This window comes from Pteronotus mesoamericanus, unplaced genomic scaffold (genome assembly GCF_021234165.1).
Source record: "Pteronotus mesoamericanus isolate MK-2021 breed Mesoamerican mustached bat unplaced genomic scaffold, CSHL_Meso_final scaffold_651, whole genome shotgun sequence".
Classification (NCBI taxonomy): Eukaryota; Metazoa; Chordata; class Mammalia; order Chiroptera; family Mormoopidae; genus Pteronotus; species Pteronotus mesoamericanus.
The window spans coordinates 33,101,117-33,118,878 of record NW_026555325.1 but is presented as its reverse complement, the minus strand read 5'-3'; the positions used below and the strand labels follow the sequence as shown (position 1 = coordinate 33,118,878).

The 17,762-nt window shown below is 45.5% G+C and overlaps 1 protein-coding gene across 2 annotated transcripts in view; it reads right to left on the bottom strand.

The window, feature by feature from the left end:
* ITGA6 (integrin subunit alpha 6) overlaps positions 1–17,304 on the bottom strand; it is a 69,039-nt gene extending 51,735 nt beyond the window's left edge. For both annotated transcript variants that reach the window (XM_054562638.1, XM_054562639.1), the window contains exon 1: positions 16,913–17,304. In XM_054562638.1, the coding sequence (XP_054418613.1) occupies positions 16,913–17,094 (182 nt within the window). In that variant the 5' untranslated portion in view covers positions 17,095–17,304. The remainder of the gene's footprint in view (positions 1–16,912) is intronic.
* Between the last annotated feature and the right edge of the window lie 458 nt (positions 17,305–17,762).

Sequence of the window (17,762 nt, the reverse complement as noted above, 5' to 3'; positions counted from 1 at the left end):
GAAAAAAAGTCTATTTAAAAAGTATACACCTGCTAAGTCACCATATCCATTTTACTATTCTAATAATCTAAGAAATCCAGATTTTTCAATGTTTTCAACAGGAAATTAACACGATCACAAGGTTTACTTTCTAAACAAGATAATTGAAACAGGCTTAGTAGCTGTGCCAGGACTGCTGGCTGTTGCCCAGCATCGGTTCTCCGCTTCTGCCACGAGGAAAGAGTTTTTGCTGGACGTGAAACCCCGTGGATAAAGATGCCAGCCTCCTTGTCCAGCTGGACCTGCCTGATAAATGGGGCACATGACAATGTGTCACTTGGCTGCTTCCAGGAATCTTCTTTAAAAGATGGTACACACAAGCCTTTGACTCTATTCTTCTTTGTCCCTTTCGTCATCCTGCCTAGAATGCAGATGCTGCCATCATGGATTACAGGGTTGAGACTACGTGTGGGAGGAGGTCTGGGCCCTGACCCCTCAGACCAGCCACCTCAACTTTCACAGAACAGGAAAACGAAAACGAAAGAGATCTTTCATGTTAAACAAACAAACAAAAGACTTAAAGTAGGATATAAAAAATAATACAATTTAAAAAATATACCTATATAAATACTTACAGAAGTTACATTGATAAACATTTACATTGTTTACCACTCCACTCCTATATTTAAAGAGATTTAAAAATATTCAGCAACCAGTATGGCCTAGGAAGCAATTAGTCAACACAGCGGTGATGCAGCATCATTGGAGCAGCGCCCCAGAGGCCGGTGTTGTATTAGGGCGTTTCCCCTTTAGGTGCTGGATTGTGGGAGGAATAATGGGAATGTCCTAAGGGAAGGGCGGCCAGGGCAGTGTTGAGGGACCCTCAGGGAGATTGCGGAAAAGCTATTTACCAACCACAGGTATTTCAATAGTTTAACTGCCAGCACTACTTCACTGCTATACATGTGCTGACCGTCATTCCTACTTGGGCTTGTTGTTATCAGGATAACATGGAATGTGTTTGTAGCAGGTACTATTTCCAGATAGTGCATGTCTTCTAATCTGCCCCATAACAGACTGGCAAGCCATGACCACAACCAAATACTGAGGGGGTCACAAGAGGACTCAGTGGGTTCAAGTGCCAGCTATACCACTTACTAGCTGGGTGTCATGTGTATGGCTTATCTGTGAGATGGTTCTATCTAAATTTTCTCATCCAGTGTTGCAAGGATCAAATGAAACTGTCAAACAACCTTGTAAACACTAAAGTGGTGCTGCAGCACTACATGTGCCATTATTAGTATTTAGTTAACACATATCCCACAAACCATTCTAATTTTAACAAGTACATTTTAACAAGCATAGGTACAGGTAAGGCACAAATGTTGAAGCCATCAGGAATGCAACAGCTTGGACATAAAACTGTCAACTCCAGTTGCTGAAAAGTTTCCAGCAACCCCACTGGTAGAGTATCCTGTGACATCAGACAGTAGGACCGAGTTTGTGACAGGAAGTCGTGAAGAGCAGCCAGCCACTCCACCCAAATCAGCTGCGATCATTGCAACCGCGCCAGGAAGCCGCTGCACTGGGTCCTCTACTCCAAGTGAGGAGAGGGAGATATAAAGCCCTTCACTGCGGCACTGCTTTTAACAGCGAAGGATGAGAAGTTACCTGAATATCAATGCTCGTTAAATAAGTCATGACTCATCCTTAAAACTGAACACTATGCAGACATTCAAAACACTAAGAAAGCTCTTTATTTACAACATCAAACAAGCACTAAAACATGCCAAGAAGAGGAAAATAAAAAAAAGCAAGGTGCAAAGAATACATGTGGCATGAGACCATACATGTGAAAAGTGTGGGTGTATATGTTTGCCGATAAATATATAGGTAACTGAGGAGTCACGAAAAAACTGGTAAGACAACAGTTGCCTCCAGGAAGAACAGGGTGACGAGAGACCAGGTTGGAAGGGCGATTTTCATGCCACATCTTTTTGTAGTTTTTATATCTGTACCATGCGACTCTGTTACCAAGTCAAAAAATTTAATTTTTAAAATGATGTCAGTTGTTAGACAATGGGTCACTGAAAGTCTTGCAGAAGAAATGACAGAGATCGCCATGGAGGTTAAAAGCGGTACCCAGAAGTCATGAAGTAAACCTCATAATTGCACAAGACAAGCTCACACATGCTATCTTTATGTAGGCAGTTGCAGGCAGGCAAAGTCAAAGACTGATTTTTACAGCCCATTCAAGAGCCATGACAACACGTCAATGAAGACGTGGATAAACCCAGACCTTCCGTGCGCTGTGCTGGCCATCTGGGCGTTACAATAAAGTGCACATGGAGGGCAGAGGCTGAAAAATACTGAGGAAAGGAAATCCAAGCTGAAAAGGCAGAGCAGCTTTCCACCATGGTCAAGTGGAGATAAGGTACGGAGTAAGATGGAATGACTTTGGAGAAAAGAACTTTTTCCCTATGAAAGTCCAAGGCACTGACAACATGCATGGGAGCAACTCACTTACAGAAACCAGCCATACAAAATGCTCACCCCTCCTATCCCGCTTTAGAAGGGAATGAATCTGTCCAGTTCAGAGGCATCTCAGAATGCAGAGCTAAAGCACGGGAAATACTGTTTCTAAACCACGGCAGGGTCCAGAGGCCTCTGTCTTGGATGCTGTGGACACGGCCCAAACCTCCTGCAGCAGCCGCTTGTTACATGGAGGAGCTGGAGTGAGTCAGGGCCTGAATCAGGCCCTTGACCTCACCTTTCATCTAATCTAAAACATGAGTGGCATGGAGGGAACCAGGAACAGAGCACGTGGAGATCCATGCGGGAACACAGCTGCTTTAAGACTTGTGGTCAAAGGCGAACTCAGACCTGCTCCTCATTGAGGTGCTTAACTCGGGAGCTCAGGATGGCAACTTTCTAATGATGAGAAAAGATTTTCAGACAGGTTTGGTGGGACTTAACCAGATCTACTTAAGAAGTAGACATTAAGAAATGTCAACTTCTGGTGACATTTATAACGGGAGACCCTTGCGTGGGGGTGGGCAGGAAAGGTGGGGGACAGGGGTTCAAGGGGGACACTAGAAAGGCCTCCGGACATGAGGGAGGGGATGCAGGTGCAGCTCTGTCAGAGGTCGGCTGCGTGACCCGAAACAAATCCCTGGCCACCGATTCGTGACTTACAAAATGAGGGAGATGGTTTCCCTCTCTAGGTCATTTCCTCGGTTCTTTCCTAACTTCTGCAGGTGGTTTAAAAGAAACTCAAAAAGCATCATGGGCTAATAATGCTAGAATACTCCCACCACTTTTGTACTGATGAAAACACCTATGGCTTGAACACGGGGCTTAGATCTCTTTTACAGCACATTTTTGTTTTATCTTTGAGGAAACCATGCATGTTAAGCTCCAGGTTAAAGCCCTGGGCAAAATATCCAATAGATAAATCAGCTCCAACTGCTTCCTTCTTAAGGCCCACAATGCAGAACCGTCAGGAAGCTTTTATTCGGACAGCTCCCAAATAGCTTATTAGAAATTTCATAATGAAAATTTCAGTAAGAATGAACAGAGTATTAAGCTAAACTCGACAAGACCAGTCATTAGAAAATCAAAGAGGTAAGAACAGAGGAAGAAAAAGCTGCTCCCATGTAACAGATTAACACGGCTCCAAAGGAAGCTGGGGGGGTGGGGTGTGTAGTGTTGAGAGAGGAAAGTATTTGCAAGACAAGCTAAAGATGGCCTGACCACCGCGGACAGCTGCTAGTCTAATCTGGTATTCCCTGAACAAACACACTTCCTTTCGAACTTCGACCCGCAAATGTCATATCAAACCTTAGCCTCAACCTGAACTCAGTGTGCCACTGAATTGGCCGTTTCATTTTAAAGCAGCTAAGAGTTAGGTAAGAGGAGCAGCAAGACATAAGAAACAAATGAATGTGGCCAGGCCTTTTATTTGTTGCAGCTCTCTCTTTAACCAGTTAGAAATTTAAGACAAATTACAGCAGGTCCTCAAATCGTGTCATTTTGTTATAATGCCACAGGAACTTACCTCTTGTTCCTGTCAATTAGCCTGTAGTAAAACTGGTTTCACTATGTGCCATTTCCCCGCAGCTCAAGAGGCCATCGAAAAAGTGAGGACTTACAGTATCCTGGGTTCTCCAGAGATGCACGCAAGGGGCCCTGGAGGGCACAGAGGGCGCCAGGCACACAGGAGCAGTCCTTTACCAAACCAGAAAACACATACTACGCTGCGAGATGAAATCTTATTTATTTTTTATTGATAGACTTTAGAGAGAGAGAGAGAGAGAGAGAGAGAGAGAGGAAGGGGGGTCGGGGAGTGGGGGAGAGACATCGATCTGCTGTTCTGCTTACTTATGCATTCATTGGTTGACTCTTGTATGTGCCCCAACCTGGGATCCAACCCACAACCTTGCTCTAATCAACTGAGCTATTCAGCCAGGGCTCCATGAAGTGAAATTTTAAATTTCTACCATAAAATTTGTAAGATTTTTAATTATGTTGCCAGTGACCTACTTTAGAGTATCATATCAGATGCAATGATGTGGCACAATTCTACTTTCAGTAGCCTCATAATATGGGGCCACATTAAAGGACTTGATTTCTGGGCACTTTAGAACAAGTTTAAGAAGTACCAGGGTATTCAGAACCATGTAAATATATTTTCACACTCCTGAACTGTACACTTAGAAATGGACCAGACAATAAATTTTTTCGCTATGTGTATTTTACTACAATGGGAGGAAGACGAGAACCACCGCCACAATCACCAGGGTATAAAGGATCATTCTAAAGAAATTGTCATACTACTTCCTGTTCTCTTAAGAGTCTTGACTGCAGTTGGAGAATCTTATCAACTCAAAGAGCTCAACAAATACTTGCTGGTACTCGTTTCTGCCTGTCTATTAGATTTGAACCAGGAATGGAGAAGTTATCAGCCTTGCTCTTAAGAGGCTCACATGCCAACAGGGATAACATCCATCAGGCAGACATTTCTCGAGTGCCTTCCACAGGCAGGAGGCTTGGCCAGGCCAAGAGGGCAAACAGGTGTCGTGCTATGTGCAAACACCCACATATCAGCAGGGGCTAACTGACGCTGACCTGGAGAATTCTGAGACTCGGCTGAGAAGAGTGCGATGGTCATCGGACGTGCCCCAAATTATCAGGGAAGGGCGGGCAACGGTGGCTGTATGTCTGCTATTGCTATACTAGGCCATTATGGGGGACGACATTGAAACATGAAAGATCACTGTTCTATTCTAAGCAAGATTATACAGCACAGGTTTAATCCAAAGAATCAGCTACTTGACCAAAAGGTAGATGCACATGGCACAGCACGAGGTGGACTGGGAACTCTGGCAGCTGGGTTTCAGGGCCCGCGTTGCCACAACCTGTCACTTGACTTCTCCGGGTTTCAGCTGTCCCTCTATAGAGAAAAGGTTGGGCTGGTCAGTGCTTCTCAACTATTTTCACAAAAGCACAGAAGGTAAGTGTGCACAGGGCATAGCCCAAAGCGACCACCAAGCTTGAAATGTCTGTAAGCCTCTTGTTTTATATTTAAAATGTACACATTTCATTCTGCACTGTAATGAGATAACTTAAAAAAAAAAAACTCGCCAGCATGCCACCTCCTGAAGATGTGCAATATTTAATTTGTGGCACACCCCAGGGGAACTGATGCTGAAGTTCTGATTATTCGTCCTCTTGCATAATTTCAGAGATACTCTACTCCCTTCTGGATTCAGATTTACCTCAGGCTACCTCTTCGGCCTGTGCTATACTTACTGTGCAAGAAGGGACTGAAAATGGGCAGTGCTTTAGAACCCATGTGTCATTTTTATTCTAAGCATGAAGTGAGACACTGGGTATGTTGAGGAGGATCACAAACCCCATCAACCAGGCCGGCCGGAGCAGGGAACAAGGCCCTGGGGCCCCTACCCCATTCCCAGCTCACTGCCGCCCGGCACAGCACATGCCCACCTGCCGGGGCCCTGCTGTCCGCCTGGCCTGGAGGACATAGGGACACTGTGCCGCCCAAGACAGCACCCGATTCTGAAACTGCAGATAATCCTCCCACGTGGGAATGTTCACTCAATACCTAAAATGAGCCTTCTAAGAATTTAACAAAATAAAAATTTAGAGTTCTCTGTAGCACAAATATAGCATAAGGAACCAGAGATTCTCGGAGCGTTTTGATGTGTTGTTGCCATTTGCTCTTCCTTCTTCCAAGCCCCACATTTCCCCTTCCTCTCTCCAAGACAATGTTACAGTTCCCACCCGCCTGTGACCTGCTCCGACTCTGGCTGCAGCCCTCCCTCTGGGGCAACCTCGCTTTCCACCTGATCCCGAAGGGCCGCTGTCCCCCAGACTGCAAAGACAAGAGAGCTACAAAAAACTGCCCCCCACAATGTGAGGCCCCCCCATAATATTCATATTTTACATTAAGGCACCCACAACAATAAAGGCTGATGTTCACTGGACGTGCCAGGCACTACGCTACGTGCTTTATACTCATCACCTTTAATCTACACAATCCTATAGGCTTGTGCTGTTGGTATCTCCATTTTATTGATGAGGACAAGTAACTTGCCCAAGGTCAAATCCACAAAACGTTGAAGAAGCTGGGATTCAATCTCCCCATCCCTCTAATTCTAGAATGGAGTTCTTACTCCTACAAGGCAAACTTCTACACAAGTATTGAGTAATTTAGAACTAATGATCTGTTGTCATTCACTGAGAAATTAGAAGCAACGAGAAAAAACCTCAGTCTTGCACCTGCCTGCATCTGCGTCCCCTGTGGTGCCCAGCCCCCCACCTCCTCGCAGACATCAGGCCAGCTGCCCCCTCCCCTGCATCCCCTGTGCCTTCTCTACTGAGTCGGCATCAACACACTAGCTCACTATGATATTCTCCCATCTTTAAAAAAAAAATTAATAAAAAAATGAAATTTCCTCTCAACTCCATTTCCCCCTTAGCACTTGTTCTCTCCTCCACAAAACTCCGAGTTCCTATTCTTTGTCTCCAGTCCCTCTTCCATTTTCCCACCAACCCGCTCCAAACAGGCCTGCTCCCAGTCCTCCTCGGCCAGTGCTCCCATAAGGCCACCAACAGCCCCCACAGTGCTGTGGCTGGGACCAGTTCTCAGTGCCATAGGACACGACGGGATATCGCCACATCTACCCTTGCCCTCATGCAGTCTATCCTCAATCTAGCAGTTAGAGAAATCCACTTAGTATCTAAGTCAGAAAACAGCATACTCTTCTCAGAACACTCCAATAGCCTCCCATCTCTCATTCAAGAGTAAAAGCCAGGGTCTTTCAATTAACCTAAGGCCCTGTACAACTAGCCTTTCAGGAGGTTCTTGGCCTCCTTTATGTTCCTGAACACGCCTGACATTCCTCTACCCCTGGGCCTTTGCACTTGCTATTTTTGCTGCCAGGAATGCTCTTCTGCCCCCATATTGAAACAACTCGTACCTTCACCTTCTCAGTGAAGTCTTCCCTGACAGACTTATTGCCAATCACTTCTCACCCCAGTTTCACCCCCTACTCCCTTTCTCCACTTCATTTTCCTCTGTATCACTTATTACCACCTAATACAATACCCTATTTATTTTGTGTGTCTCACCCATCAGAACTTGAGCAGGGATATTATCTATTGGGTTGCTGCTGTATCTCTAGCACTAGAACAGTGCCTAATAGATAGTAAATAACCAACAAGTATATGTTGAACAACTTCTTTGGCAAAACCCAAAAAACTGCTTATGGTTTCTTTAGTAGGTCCAGAGTATATCCCCTTCCAACTTTTTAGTTGTTCCTCATATTTAAGTAAGAACAAAAACCCCTATTTCCTTTAGGTTGAAATATAAAATGTATATTTATACATACACACACAAGAATAAATCAGCTGATAAAAGACAAATTTCTTATTCTCTGATAATGAAAAACCTTCTCAGATGGTTTCTGGCTGGTGATGGTGCCAAGTCGGGGGGATCGCTGTCCCTCCGCACTCACCTCCCAGGACCCCGAGTGAGGGGTCCCCAGGATGCCTCTCCACACTCTCACGCCCTTTCTCAGCTAATCCAGTAACTGACCCAGGCACTTTCCAAATACAGTACAAGGCTTGGAAAGTGCTTTTCTTTCTAAACTGGCTGATCTAATACGGTACCTGAAGTGGCTTTTTACCATGTTCTAGGCATTAAAACACTTTTCCAGCTGGCCCCCTAAATCTGGCCTTGAGCTTCGAAGCATTTAATTCAGCCGGCCTCTCCAGTCTTCCGCAAGTCCCCTGTCCGCGAGCTTCTTAGAAGGCCCACTGGTGTCCAGATCCATCTGTTTGCACCGGGAGTCCTAAGAGACCTCAGAGCCAGCTCAGTTCTTCCTGAGTATTGTCCCGAGTTAGCACATAAGCCCAGTCTCACTAGCGGCCATGAGGCCTCTGTGGCAAACATCATTTTCCTAGAACCATGTCTCTGCATATCCACCTAATCCCACCTGAGCCTCTTGAAGCTTTTCCTTATTTGAAAACACTTAGGTTTATTTGTGTCACAGCAAAGCTGGATTCCTTAAGCCATAATCAATACATTCATCCCAGTTATTTTAAGTACCCTTTCCTATATATCTCAATCTCTCCAGAGCCTTATAGATTTCTAAACATTTCCATTTCACAACTTCAAAACACCTTTGTTCTCAAAGGACAAAGAGAACTACACTGCCATTTGGGGGTAGGGGGTGGGGCAGGGCAGGCCATCAGCTGACAAGATGTATCAGTAGGAAAGGAACCCAGCCAGGCCTTCTCTCTCTCCTCAGCAAGAAGAGCAAACCTTCAAGTTCCCGGTGCTGCCAATGGGCTGCCCACACTAGCGGACAACCATCCCACATCCCTGGCTGTGACAAGCTTTGATGAGGATCCTTCCTCCAGTTACCTCTACACATCATGTCGCTTTGTTGGATAAGACGATGACCATTGTGCAATGGCTACATATCCTATGGAGCAGGATTCTGATTCTGCCAGGAAAGAATGGTCAACAGGCTCAAAAGACTCATGTTTCAGCAACAGCCTTCCCTCTGGGTCTGAAATGTTTATTATCATTTGTATCACACACACACATACACACACACACAATTCAAATAACCCCAGTACAAATGAATGTCCTTTTCAAAATGGAGAAAACTGTAGTGACACCGATATCAGCACGAGGCAAGCACAGGCCTTGGGTAAACAGGCATTACCCTGTGCTTCGTTTATTCGTCCTATCGCTAACTGAGGTGCCTCTTTCAAATTATGCCAAAGTTTATTTTCATTTCTATATGGCCGGGCTTAGAAAGTCTATTTCTCTAAAAGGTTTTTCTTATACTGTATCTGAAATGGTGTTCCAAAAAAAAAAAAAAAAAAGTAACCTTTGGATTGTATGACATGTGAAATGTATCTAGCCAGTTGGCAAATAAACATGCGAGCAGACGTCCGAGGCTCCATGGCTCTCGTATCTGCCTTCTACAGTTGCTTCGGTGGCTCGTTCCCCATTCACCCTAATTCAGAACAGTCTTCTTTACCACATAGTTGGTTTCAGGCACTTAAAAGTTTTCTAAAGTCTTTTTGCCAATTTGGGAATAGATGAAGTGATAGCAGTAACCAACACTGCAATCCAGGATATGGATGGATGGATGGAGGGATGGATGGATGTGTATGTGTATGTGAAGTGGGGAAGGTCTGCTGCTACACTGTGGTCTATGAAAATGTTGCTCTGCAAGCATGCTCACCTTGGAATAGGTAAACTGAGTTAGAGTTGTCCTGCTTGTTTATCTAAACAGAAAAGAAAGAGAGCAGCAGATTAGATGGCCATTGGGCTCACAGGGACCAGCACTGGTGAAGAGCTGATCTCCATGTCCCCGTTCTGGCCTAATTAACAATTAGCCTCTTAATTTAGTTTCTAGATATCACAGTTTGCAATTTTAAGTGCCAAATTAACAAACAAAAATCTGCTAAAGTCTGAAAATCTGCACACTACACAGGCCAGGAAACATGAAGATATGGATTTACAACCACTTCACCTCTTACAGCCTTAGCTTCCACATTTATTCAACCAACACAAAGTGCTTATTCTGGGCCAGGACTAGTCAAAGGTACAATTATCCTCGATTTACAGCTGAGGAAAGAGAGGCCCAGAGAAGTTATGTATTGATGTATAAAAATACACAGGTACTATGACTTATAATAAATACATATTTGGTCTTTATGCCTGCGACAGGACTCCTAAAACCTTTGGAATTTCCTACGTGAGGAGAGTGCTAAAAATTGCCTTTTGTTATGTTAACGAGCTGACTTTCAAGAAACATCTCAGAATGGGGGCTGGTTGCCAGGAGAGCCAAACACTTCATTAGAGGGCTGGAAATTTCAGACCCCCACCCCTGACCTTGCAGGACTGGAGAAGGGCTAGAGGTTGAGTTTAAAACACCAGTAGCCAATGATTTAATCAATGATGCCTAGGCAAAGCAGCCTCCATAAAACCCCCGAAAGGATGGAGTCTGGAGAACTTCCAGGTTGGTAAGCACGTGGAGGTCTGAGCAGAGCAGTATGCTCAGAGAGAGCGTGGAAGCTCTCTGCCCCCTCCTCATGCTTTGCCCTGTGCTTCTCCTCCAACTGGCCAGTCCTGAGTTTATTTTAATAAATGGGTAATCAGTAAATAAAATGTTTTTCTGAGTTCCGTGAGCCACTCTAGCAAATTCATTGAACCCAAGGAGTCGGGGGCATGGTAACCTTCAATCTATAGCTGGTCCATCACATAACGTGGACTTAGCATTGGTAGCTCAAGTGGGGGAAAGGTAGACTTGTAGGAATGAGCCCTTAACCTGTGAGATCTGAGGCTATCTCCAGGTAGATAGTGTCAGAATTTAGTTAAATTGTAGAATACCTAGCTAATGCCTGAGAAATGTTTGGTGACATATGGGAAAAGCCGCACACTGGAATTGGGCATAAAATTGTAGGAATCCTGCACCATGTCACAACTAGTAAGTGGCAGAGCAGGATTGGATCCTAGCTCTCTTTAGACTATAGCTGGGATCTAGACTCTCACTCTACAATCCACTCTTGTCTACTACATTATGCTGCCTTCTGTATTTTAAAAAAAAAACAAAAAAAGTTCCTTTAGCTCAAACCTAGAAAACTTTAAAAACAGAATCTTGGATCACTATCGATGGAAACTGATCACATCTAGTGCAACAGATCTGGGCTAACCCTAGAATTAAATTTTTTGCCCTGATGCCCAGCCAGGTTTGATTCTAAAATTGTACCTAAACACAGAAGAGAAAGATGAGCAGCAGGGGCTGGCCCTGCCCCAGTGCCCATCACTGCAGGGCTCAGTCTTGACCATCTTCCCAAGAGGCTGCAGGAACTGTGGTTCCAAGTCATGGTCTACACAGATCACCATTCGACAGCTCTCACTGGAGCGGTTAGCAGCTTCCCCACCATTATGCCTAGACAATTACAGGTATGTATCCAAGATTCTTTCACTGTCTGTAACTAAAGCTTTGGCCATCGATTCCCAAGTGCCCTCACATGTTCACTATCATTGACCTCCACACCCTTGTCAATTGCTTTCAGGATCTATTCTATAGACATCCTTTTCTACCTAGTCTCATCATAACAACCAACAAATCCTGAGTACCCACTGCAGGGCACATCAGCCTGTATTAGGGGGTTAAGTTCCTAGGTCTGTCTATAAGGCAAAAGTCAAGTGTAATTAACAGTCACCCGTGAAAATCCTTTAGCTGGAACCTGGACCCCGGAAACTCAAAAGCAAAGAATTAACATCTTGGGTGTGTCTTTGCATTATGGTTATATTTTCCCCTTCCTTGGTAACAGCAGAAACCAAGTGCTAGTGTGAGCAGAGAGGGCAAAGGGTTACATAAAGGCACTTCTTTCTCTCCTGAGCTGGAAGAGTTGATATCACAAGTTAAATTGAGTGTATGATTCGACTCCACAGTATTTGCAAGGCATATGCTAGGTGCTACCAGGCAAAGAGCCGAACATAAGACCCCTGCCCTCACGTAACTTATAATCCAGTTGGGAGAGGCAGAATCATCCTCAAAAATAGTAGACAACAATTCGACAGAAAACCATCAGAAATGTCAGACACATGATACTAACTGGTACAGACATTCAAAGAAAGAAGAAATTGAGTGTACGTTGGGCTAAAAGACTTTCAAGGAAAAATGTAAACTGGTTCTTGAGATATGATTATGTTTTTTAACATGGGCTACCTTGGAACCAATCAGTGTAAAACTGACCTGTCATCTAAGCATACAATGGTATTTCCATTATGTCTCCACTGTCCCTCTTAAAAGTGACAAATAATTCACTGGCCACTGACGCACAGTAATACGTAGAGCCAAGGTCCTAACGGTGCTACATGCCACCATTTCTGTATTATTTGGTTAGAAAAACTTAAATCAATATGATTGTTATGCTAAAATAGAGATTTATGCAGCCAAAAATAGAGTAATGGCTTCTTTACAATAATGGAGAATATTATTTGAGCATGTAACCTGAGTTTCCTGATAAATTATTCATCCCATATGAGTACTCTGACCCTTTTTCTCAACCCTATGTGATTACTTAAATTATCTGTGTAAAAATTAAAATTGTTTATTTCTACTTCCTTGCAGAGTCCTACAATCTCTAAGTGTCCTTGCCCATTTCAGCTCACTCTTCACTCTTAGGATTCTGGGCGACTGAGCACAGTCCCTCGATGGCCCTGGGCCATGTGGCACTCTGACTGAATTAAAGGAAGCAAGGGTTTAGGTATGCATCCTGAAGACAACTCCAGTCCCTGGCTAGCTACAGGCACTATTCAATGGGCTTTTCTGGAAGAAGAGGGCGGCGACAGGCAAAGAAGGAGGGACACAGAAGATGATCAAGGCCAGTTGAAATAAGGGCCAAGAGGAAGAAAGTCCAAGCACAGATATTTAAATAGATAGCCTTGACCTACATGGGAAGCAGTTTAATAAATCAACATAACATAGTGCATTTCCAAAACTCAAATGCTGGCCAATTTATCTAGGTCTGAAGGTCATTTCTGAATTTCCCTTTTAGAGATGGCATGAGCACGAATCAGAAGTATCAAGGTCTAATACAGATTCTGTTAAGATTCTGCTAAAGCAGTGGCGAGACTTTAGGCATTTAACTTTCAGCTTCAACTTCTTCATCTACAAAGAGGGTCAGTGGGACTAGATGATCCCTAGATGATCCCTAGTTTAGTAAACATGAAATTTAAAGTGGGAGTATCACAATGCTGAAAAAAATGAAACACAAATACCACAGACTCAGAAGAGTCACTGTGGGCCTGGAGAGCCTCTGAAGAGAGTGGTAATCAGAAAGTGACTTCCCTCCCCAAATTGGGGTAAATCCAGAATCATTCCACGAGGATACTACTTATAGCTCTCTCCCTGTTCGAAGTCCTCCCTGTTCTAGGCCAGGCATAAAGCTATCACTTCCCAGAAGAGCCAAGAGGGATGATTCCAAGGATGAGGATGCCCGCAGGTGTCATCCCATACTTTCTACCTGGAGGGTTGGAGGATGGGAGCGGCAGTGAGTGACTCAGCATTAACTATCTCAGAGAAATGAAGGAGTCCAAGGAGTTCAGACTCTGACCTCAGTAACTCAGCCACCCATTTCATAATCTTTTGGAGTCTGAAATGTCTTTAATGCACAGCCTTAAAAACCTGAGTGAAGTTTTACAGGCTAGTTTAGTTTTATAGTCCTGAAAGTTTTAGGTATATACAATATTTTATGGCTCAGATTCAATATTATTCTATTATAAAATTTTAACTAGAGTTTAAGATATTATTAAATACTTAAGTAGCACTGTAGAAAATTTAACCCAGAAAAATCTATGGTGGTATCTCAAATAGTGCACTCATCTTATATTCCCACACATCTTTGCTATTTTACTCCTCCTAACTCAAAGTCCCTTGTTTACTAAATTTTCTTTTGTTACAAATCTAATTAAGGTAGATTAAAGTTACTGTATTTTGCCGTGTATAATGCACCCCCACATTTCCGGCCCAAGTTTTCAGGAAAAAAAATCTTTCATTTTAATTTTTTAATTAATTTTTTATTTATTTATATTTGCATATTTGTTTTTTGTATTATAAAGGAATTTTAGCATTTATTTTTGAACATACAGATATCGTTATTGCTTCCTAGAGTTATACTTTTCATGCATAAGCATAAATAATTTAAAACATTTCTATAGATATGGAATTAGTACTACCCATGTATAATGCACATCCTTATTTTTCCCTCAAAAATTTGGGTAAAAGTGCACATTATACACAGCAAAATACAGTAAATTGCTTTGGAAATGGGTTTTATAACTGTGACTAAGAGTTTAAAACATCAATTACCCAAACTACAATAACTTTTTGCTTTACTCTTTGGCAGTCTTAGAATCACAGAATGTTTAACATCTGTACAGTAGTTGGCACACAGTAGGAACTTAATTACTGCTTCTAAGTTTATCACCATTAACAGCTACCATTTAATCAGCAAGCAGGGAGGTCAATCAGGAATTAAGCACTTTGCATGTTATCTCTTAATCCTCATGTAATTAAACAGCAATATTTACATTTTACAGATAAAGAAACTAAGGCTCAAGGTGAAACAGCTACTAAATGGCTGAGAAAGAATTTGAGCTCAAGGTCTCTCTCCAGAAATACTCTCACTGAGCTTGTCCAGAGAGTGCAGAGTTTAGGAACCTGAACCAGCAGGGTCTAAGCCTCCCTGGCTGTTATTTACAGCCACATCCTTTACTGACAAAGACGAAAACGGGTGTGGGTATGGCCTGCGTACTGTGTATGCTGATTATCCCGGTAGGACAATGCTGATCCTGAAGCTGGAATACTTTACCATGAGAAGGGGGAGTGGGGTAGGGAGTGGCATTTGACACAAAACCACAGGTCCCTAGAACGTGGTAACTGCCATACTCTAAGCTCTAGGGATAGATCCAGTCCCCTTAAAGTGGGCCTCTCCTATCTGAGGCTCTGATCAGTCCCGTCAACCCCCAAAAACAGCATTTCTAGAAGGCATGACACCCCAAACACAGGTTTATTCTTACCCTTGGGAGGACTTGCAGAAGCTCTAATAGCAGAGAAGTCCACCGGCAGTAACACATTTTAGCAAGCATGCTGCTAACCTTAGTTGCAACAGAGATTCCTGGCTAAAACTACGTTTTGCTCACCTCCATTCCAAGGATATACGTTCTTGCCCCAGTATTTCCCCTTCACAATGTTTGCTTTAACAAGTTTGTCAAGGAAGCCACCAGCTCCAGTAGGCATCTGGTACAGAGACAGAATGCCAAGGAGAATATATTCCCTCTGCTGGCCCATTCATTTTTGCACTAACAAGTTCAAATTCTCCATATGAGTAGATGCACATCTGTCTAGGCACTCCTAAGTGTTTATAGAGACACGAACCATCATCCATTAACTGATCTTAACAGAAACCTTTCATTTCAGATTTACAGATTAACAATTCTTTTCAAAGCAAAATACAGGCAGCTGGCCAAGCCCGCAGACCACCCGCCAGCGGTCTCCCCACCCCCAACTAATTCCTTTGCTTAAGTAGCAGGTGTTATTAAAAAAAAAAAAAATCTGACTAAGATTCAGGGGCCCACAATATTCACCTATTCCAAATTTCTTAACTGCTGAAATCAAGGGGTTTTCTCCAGCTCTAAAATCCTATTCGCCTTTCATAAACACAAAGTCTTCTCTTGACTGGCTGCACTTTGCTCTCTCTGCTCTGTTGGTCCTGGAAGGACCTCCTCGGTTCAGCTAAAGGCCTGGTTGGGGTAGTGGGGCGGGGGCGGGGGGCGGGTGGAGGTTTGCGGCCGCGGTACTTGGGTGAATTTATTTTTCGGTAGCACAGATCAAGAATGCAGCCCCCCTGAGATTAAGTCCACTAAGCTCCCCAAAATCCCTCTTCAACCTAAATAGTTTCATCATGTGGGAACCAAACACCATGTAAGAAAGAAAAGCTAATAGTGCGGGTCTCCACTTCCTCCTGGGAAGAGCCCGGCTATGCTATGGGGGCGGAGGACTGTCACTTCGAAACCTGGCTTGCAAAGCACCAGCCCAGATAGGACCTGTCGCTTTCACCCCGAGGCTGGGCCTGCCCAACGCAGGGGCCAGGCGCTTCAAGCCTTGGGCTGAGGGGAGGATGGGGGGGGGGGGGGGGGGGAGAGAACGGGCACACCATTCAGAGGTGTTTGTTTTCTCTGATCCAGTCCTGCGAGCAGGTGCTTAGTTCCATCTTTTTAGTTTTCCAAGGGAGGAGGTGTGAAAGTATCTCGCAAGAAGCGCCCGCCCTGCGGGGAAAGCCACGCAGGACACGATGAAAAGTGACTTTACAACTTCTGCGGAGCGTGCGAGTCTGCGGGCTGAAGGAGTGTTCCCTAAGCTTGGAATAGGCCTGGATCCTCCGGGACCAACACTCCCAGTAACCCCACCGCAGTAATATATCGACCCCTGCAGCCCACGTCACCCCCGCCCCAAGCACACACGTGAAGCTCAGCTAAGCGTGCCACCTGCCGGGTTCCCAACAAACATGCCCCGGAGGGAAGGATCGATGTAAAGTGCTTTGTTTTGTTTTGGTTTGGTTTTTTTTTTTTTTTTTTTAAGTAAACTCTCCCAGGACGGACAGTCCCGCCTGGCACCGAGGCGGCGGTCAGCGGGAGTCGGCCCTCGGGGTCGGGTCTGCCCGGGCTGGCTGTGGGAAGGCGCCGCGCCAGGCGGGGCCGGGGCCGAGCGCGCGGGCCAGCAGAGTCCCGGGCCAGCAGTCGAGGGGCAGGGCCAGCCGGCGGGAACTGGAGGGCCGGGGCCAGGGTGGGGGTGGGAAAAGTCGGGGAACTCACAGCCGCTTCTCCTCCGGCTGCAGCTGCCAGTGCATGGCCAGCGAGAAGCCGAAGAGGCTCCCGGGGTCCCCAGATTTCCGGATCACATTGTCCTCGCGGGTGTCCAAGTTGAAGGCAGCGCCAAGCCGGGGCAGGAGACACGCGGACAGGTAGAGCAGCCACAGCTGCTCCGCGGCCGCCATGGGAGGGTCGGCGCACCGGGAAGGAAGCTGGGAGCAGGGAGCTACGAGGTGCGGCGGCCGCCTTGCGCTCCGGGCCGGGTTCGAGGCTGCAGCTATCGCGGCTACCTCGGTCTCCTCTCGCCACTGCGTCCGGCCCCACCCCCGGGATGAGCACAAGTCGCGCTCTCCGCCTGGCCGCTCCCCTCCGCCGGCAGCTCCCAACAGCTCAATGAGCCCGTTGTTCTCTGGAGACTCGCAGGCGTTTTATCAAGTGACGAGGACGCCGGCCCCGCCCCTCCCCACCCCTCCCCACCCCTCTAGCCCCTCCTAGCGCGCCAGCCGCGGCCTGCAGCCCGCACCTTCCCCGGGGGCCTGGCTGCGGTACTTCGGGGCGCTACCCTCCCAGGTCCACCCTTGGCCGCTCCCGTCGCCCCTGAACTGGCCCGGAAGCAGCGGCGTGAGAGGCAAGCAAACTAGCTATGGGAAGAGCAGTGCCATCCTGAGGGCCCCCCTGGAAATAAGCACGTGAATTGTGGTTGCCATTGGGCGCAGAGCCAGAAAGGCGTTTACTACCTGTTTGTAAAGTGTTGGTGAGGCGCCAGTCTTAGTCGCCTTAAGCAGCGTGTTTTTTCACACCCAGGCCCACGTGCAAGTTCAGACTTCATTCATTCCACAAGTGTTTATAGAGC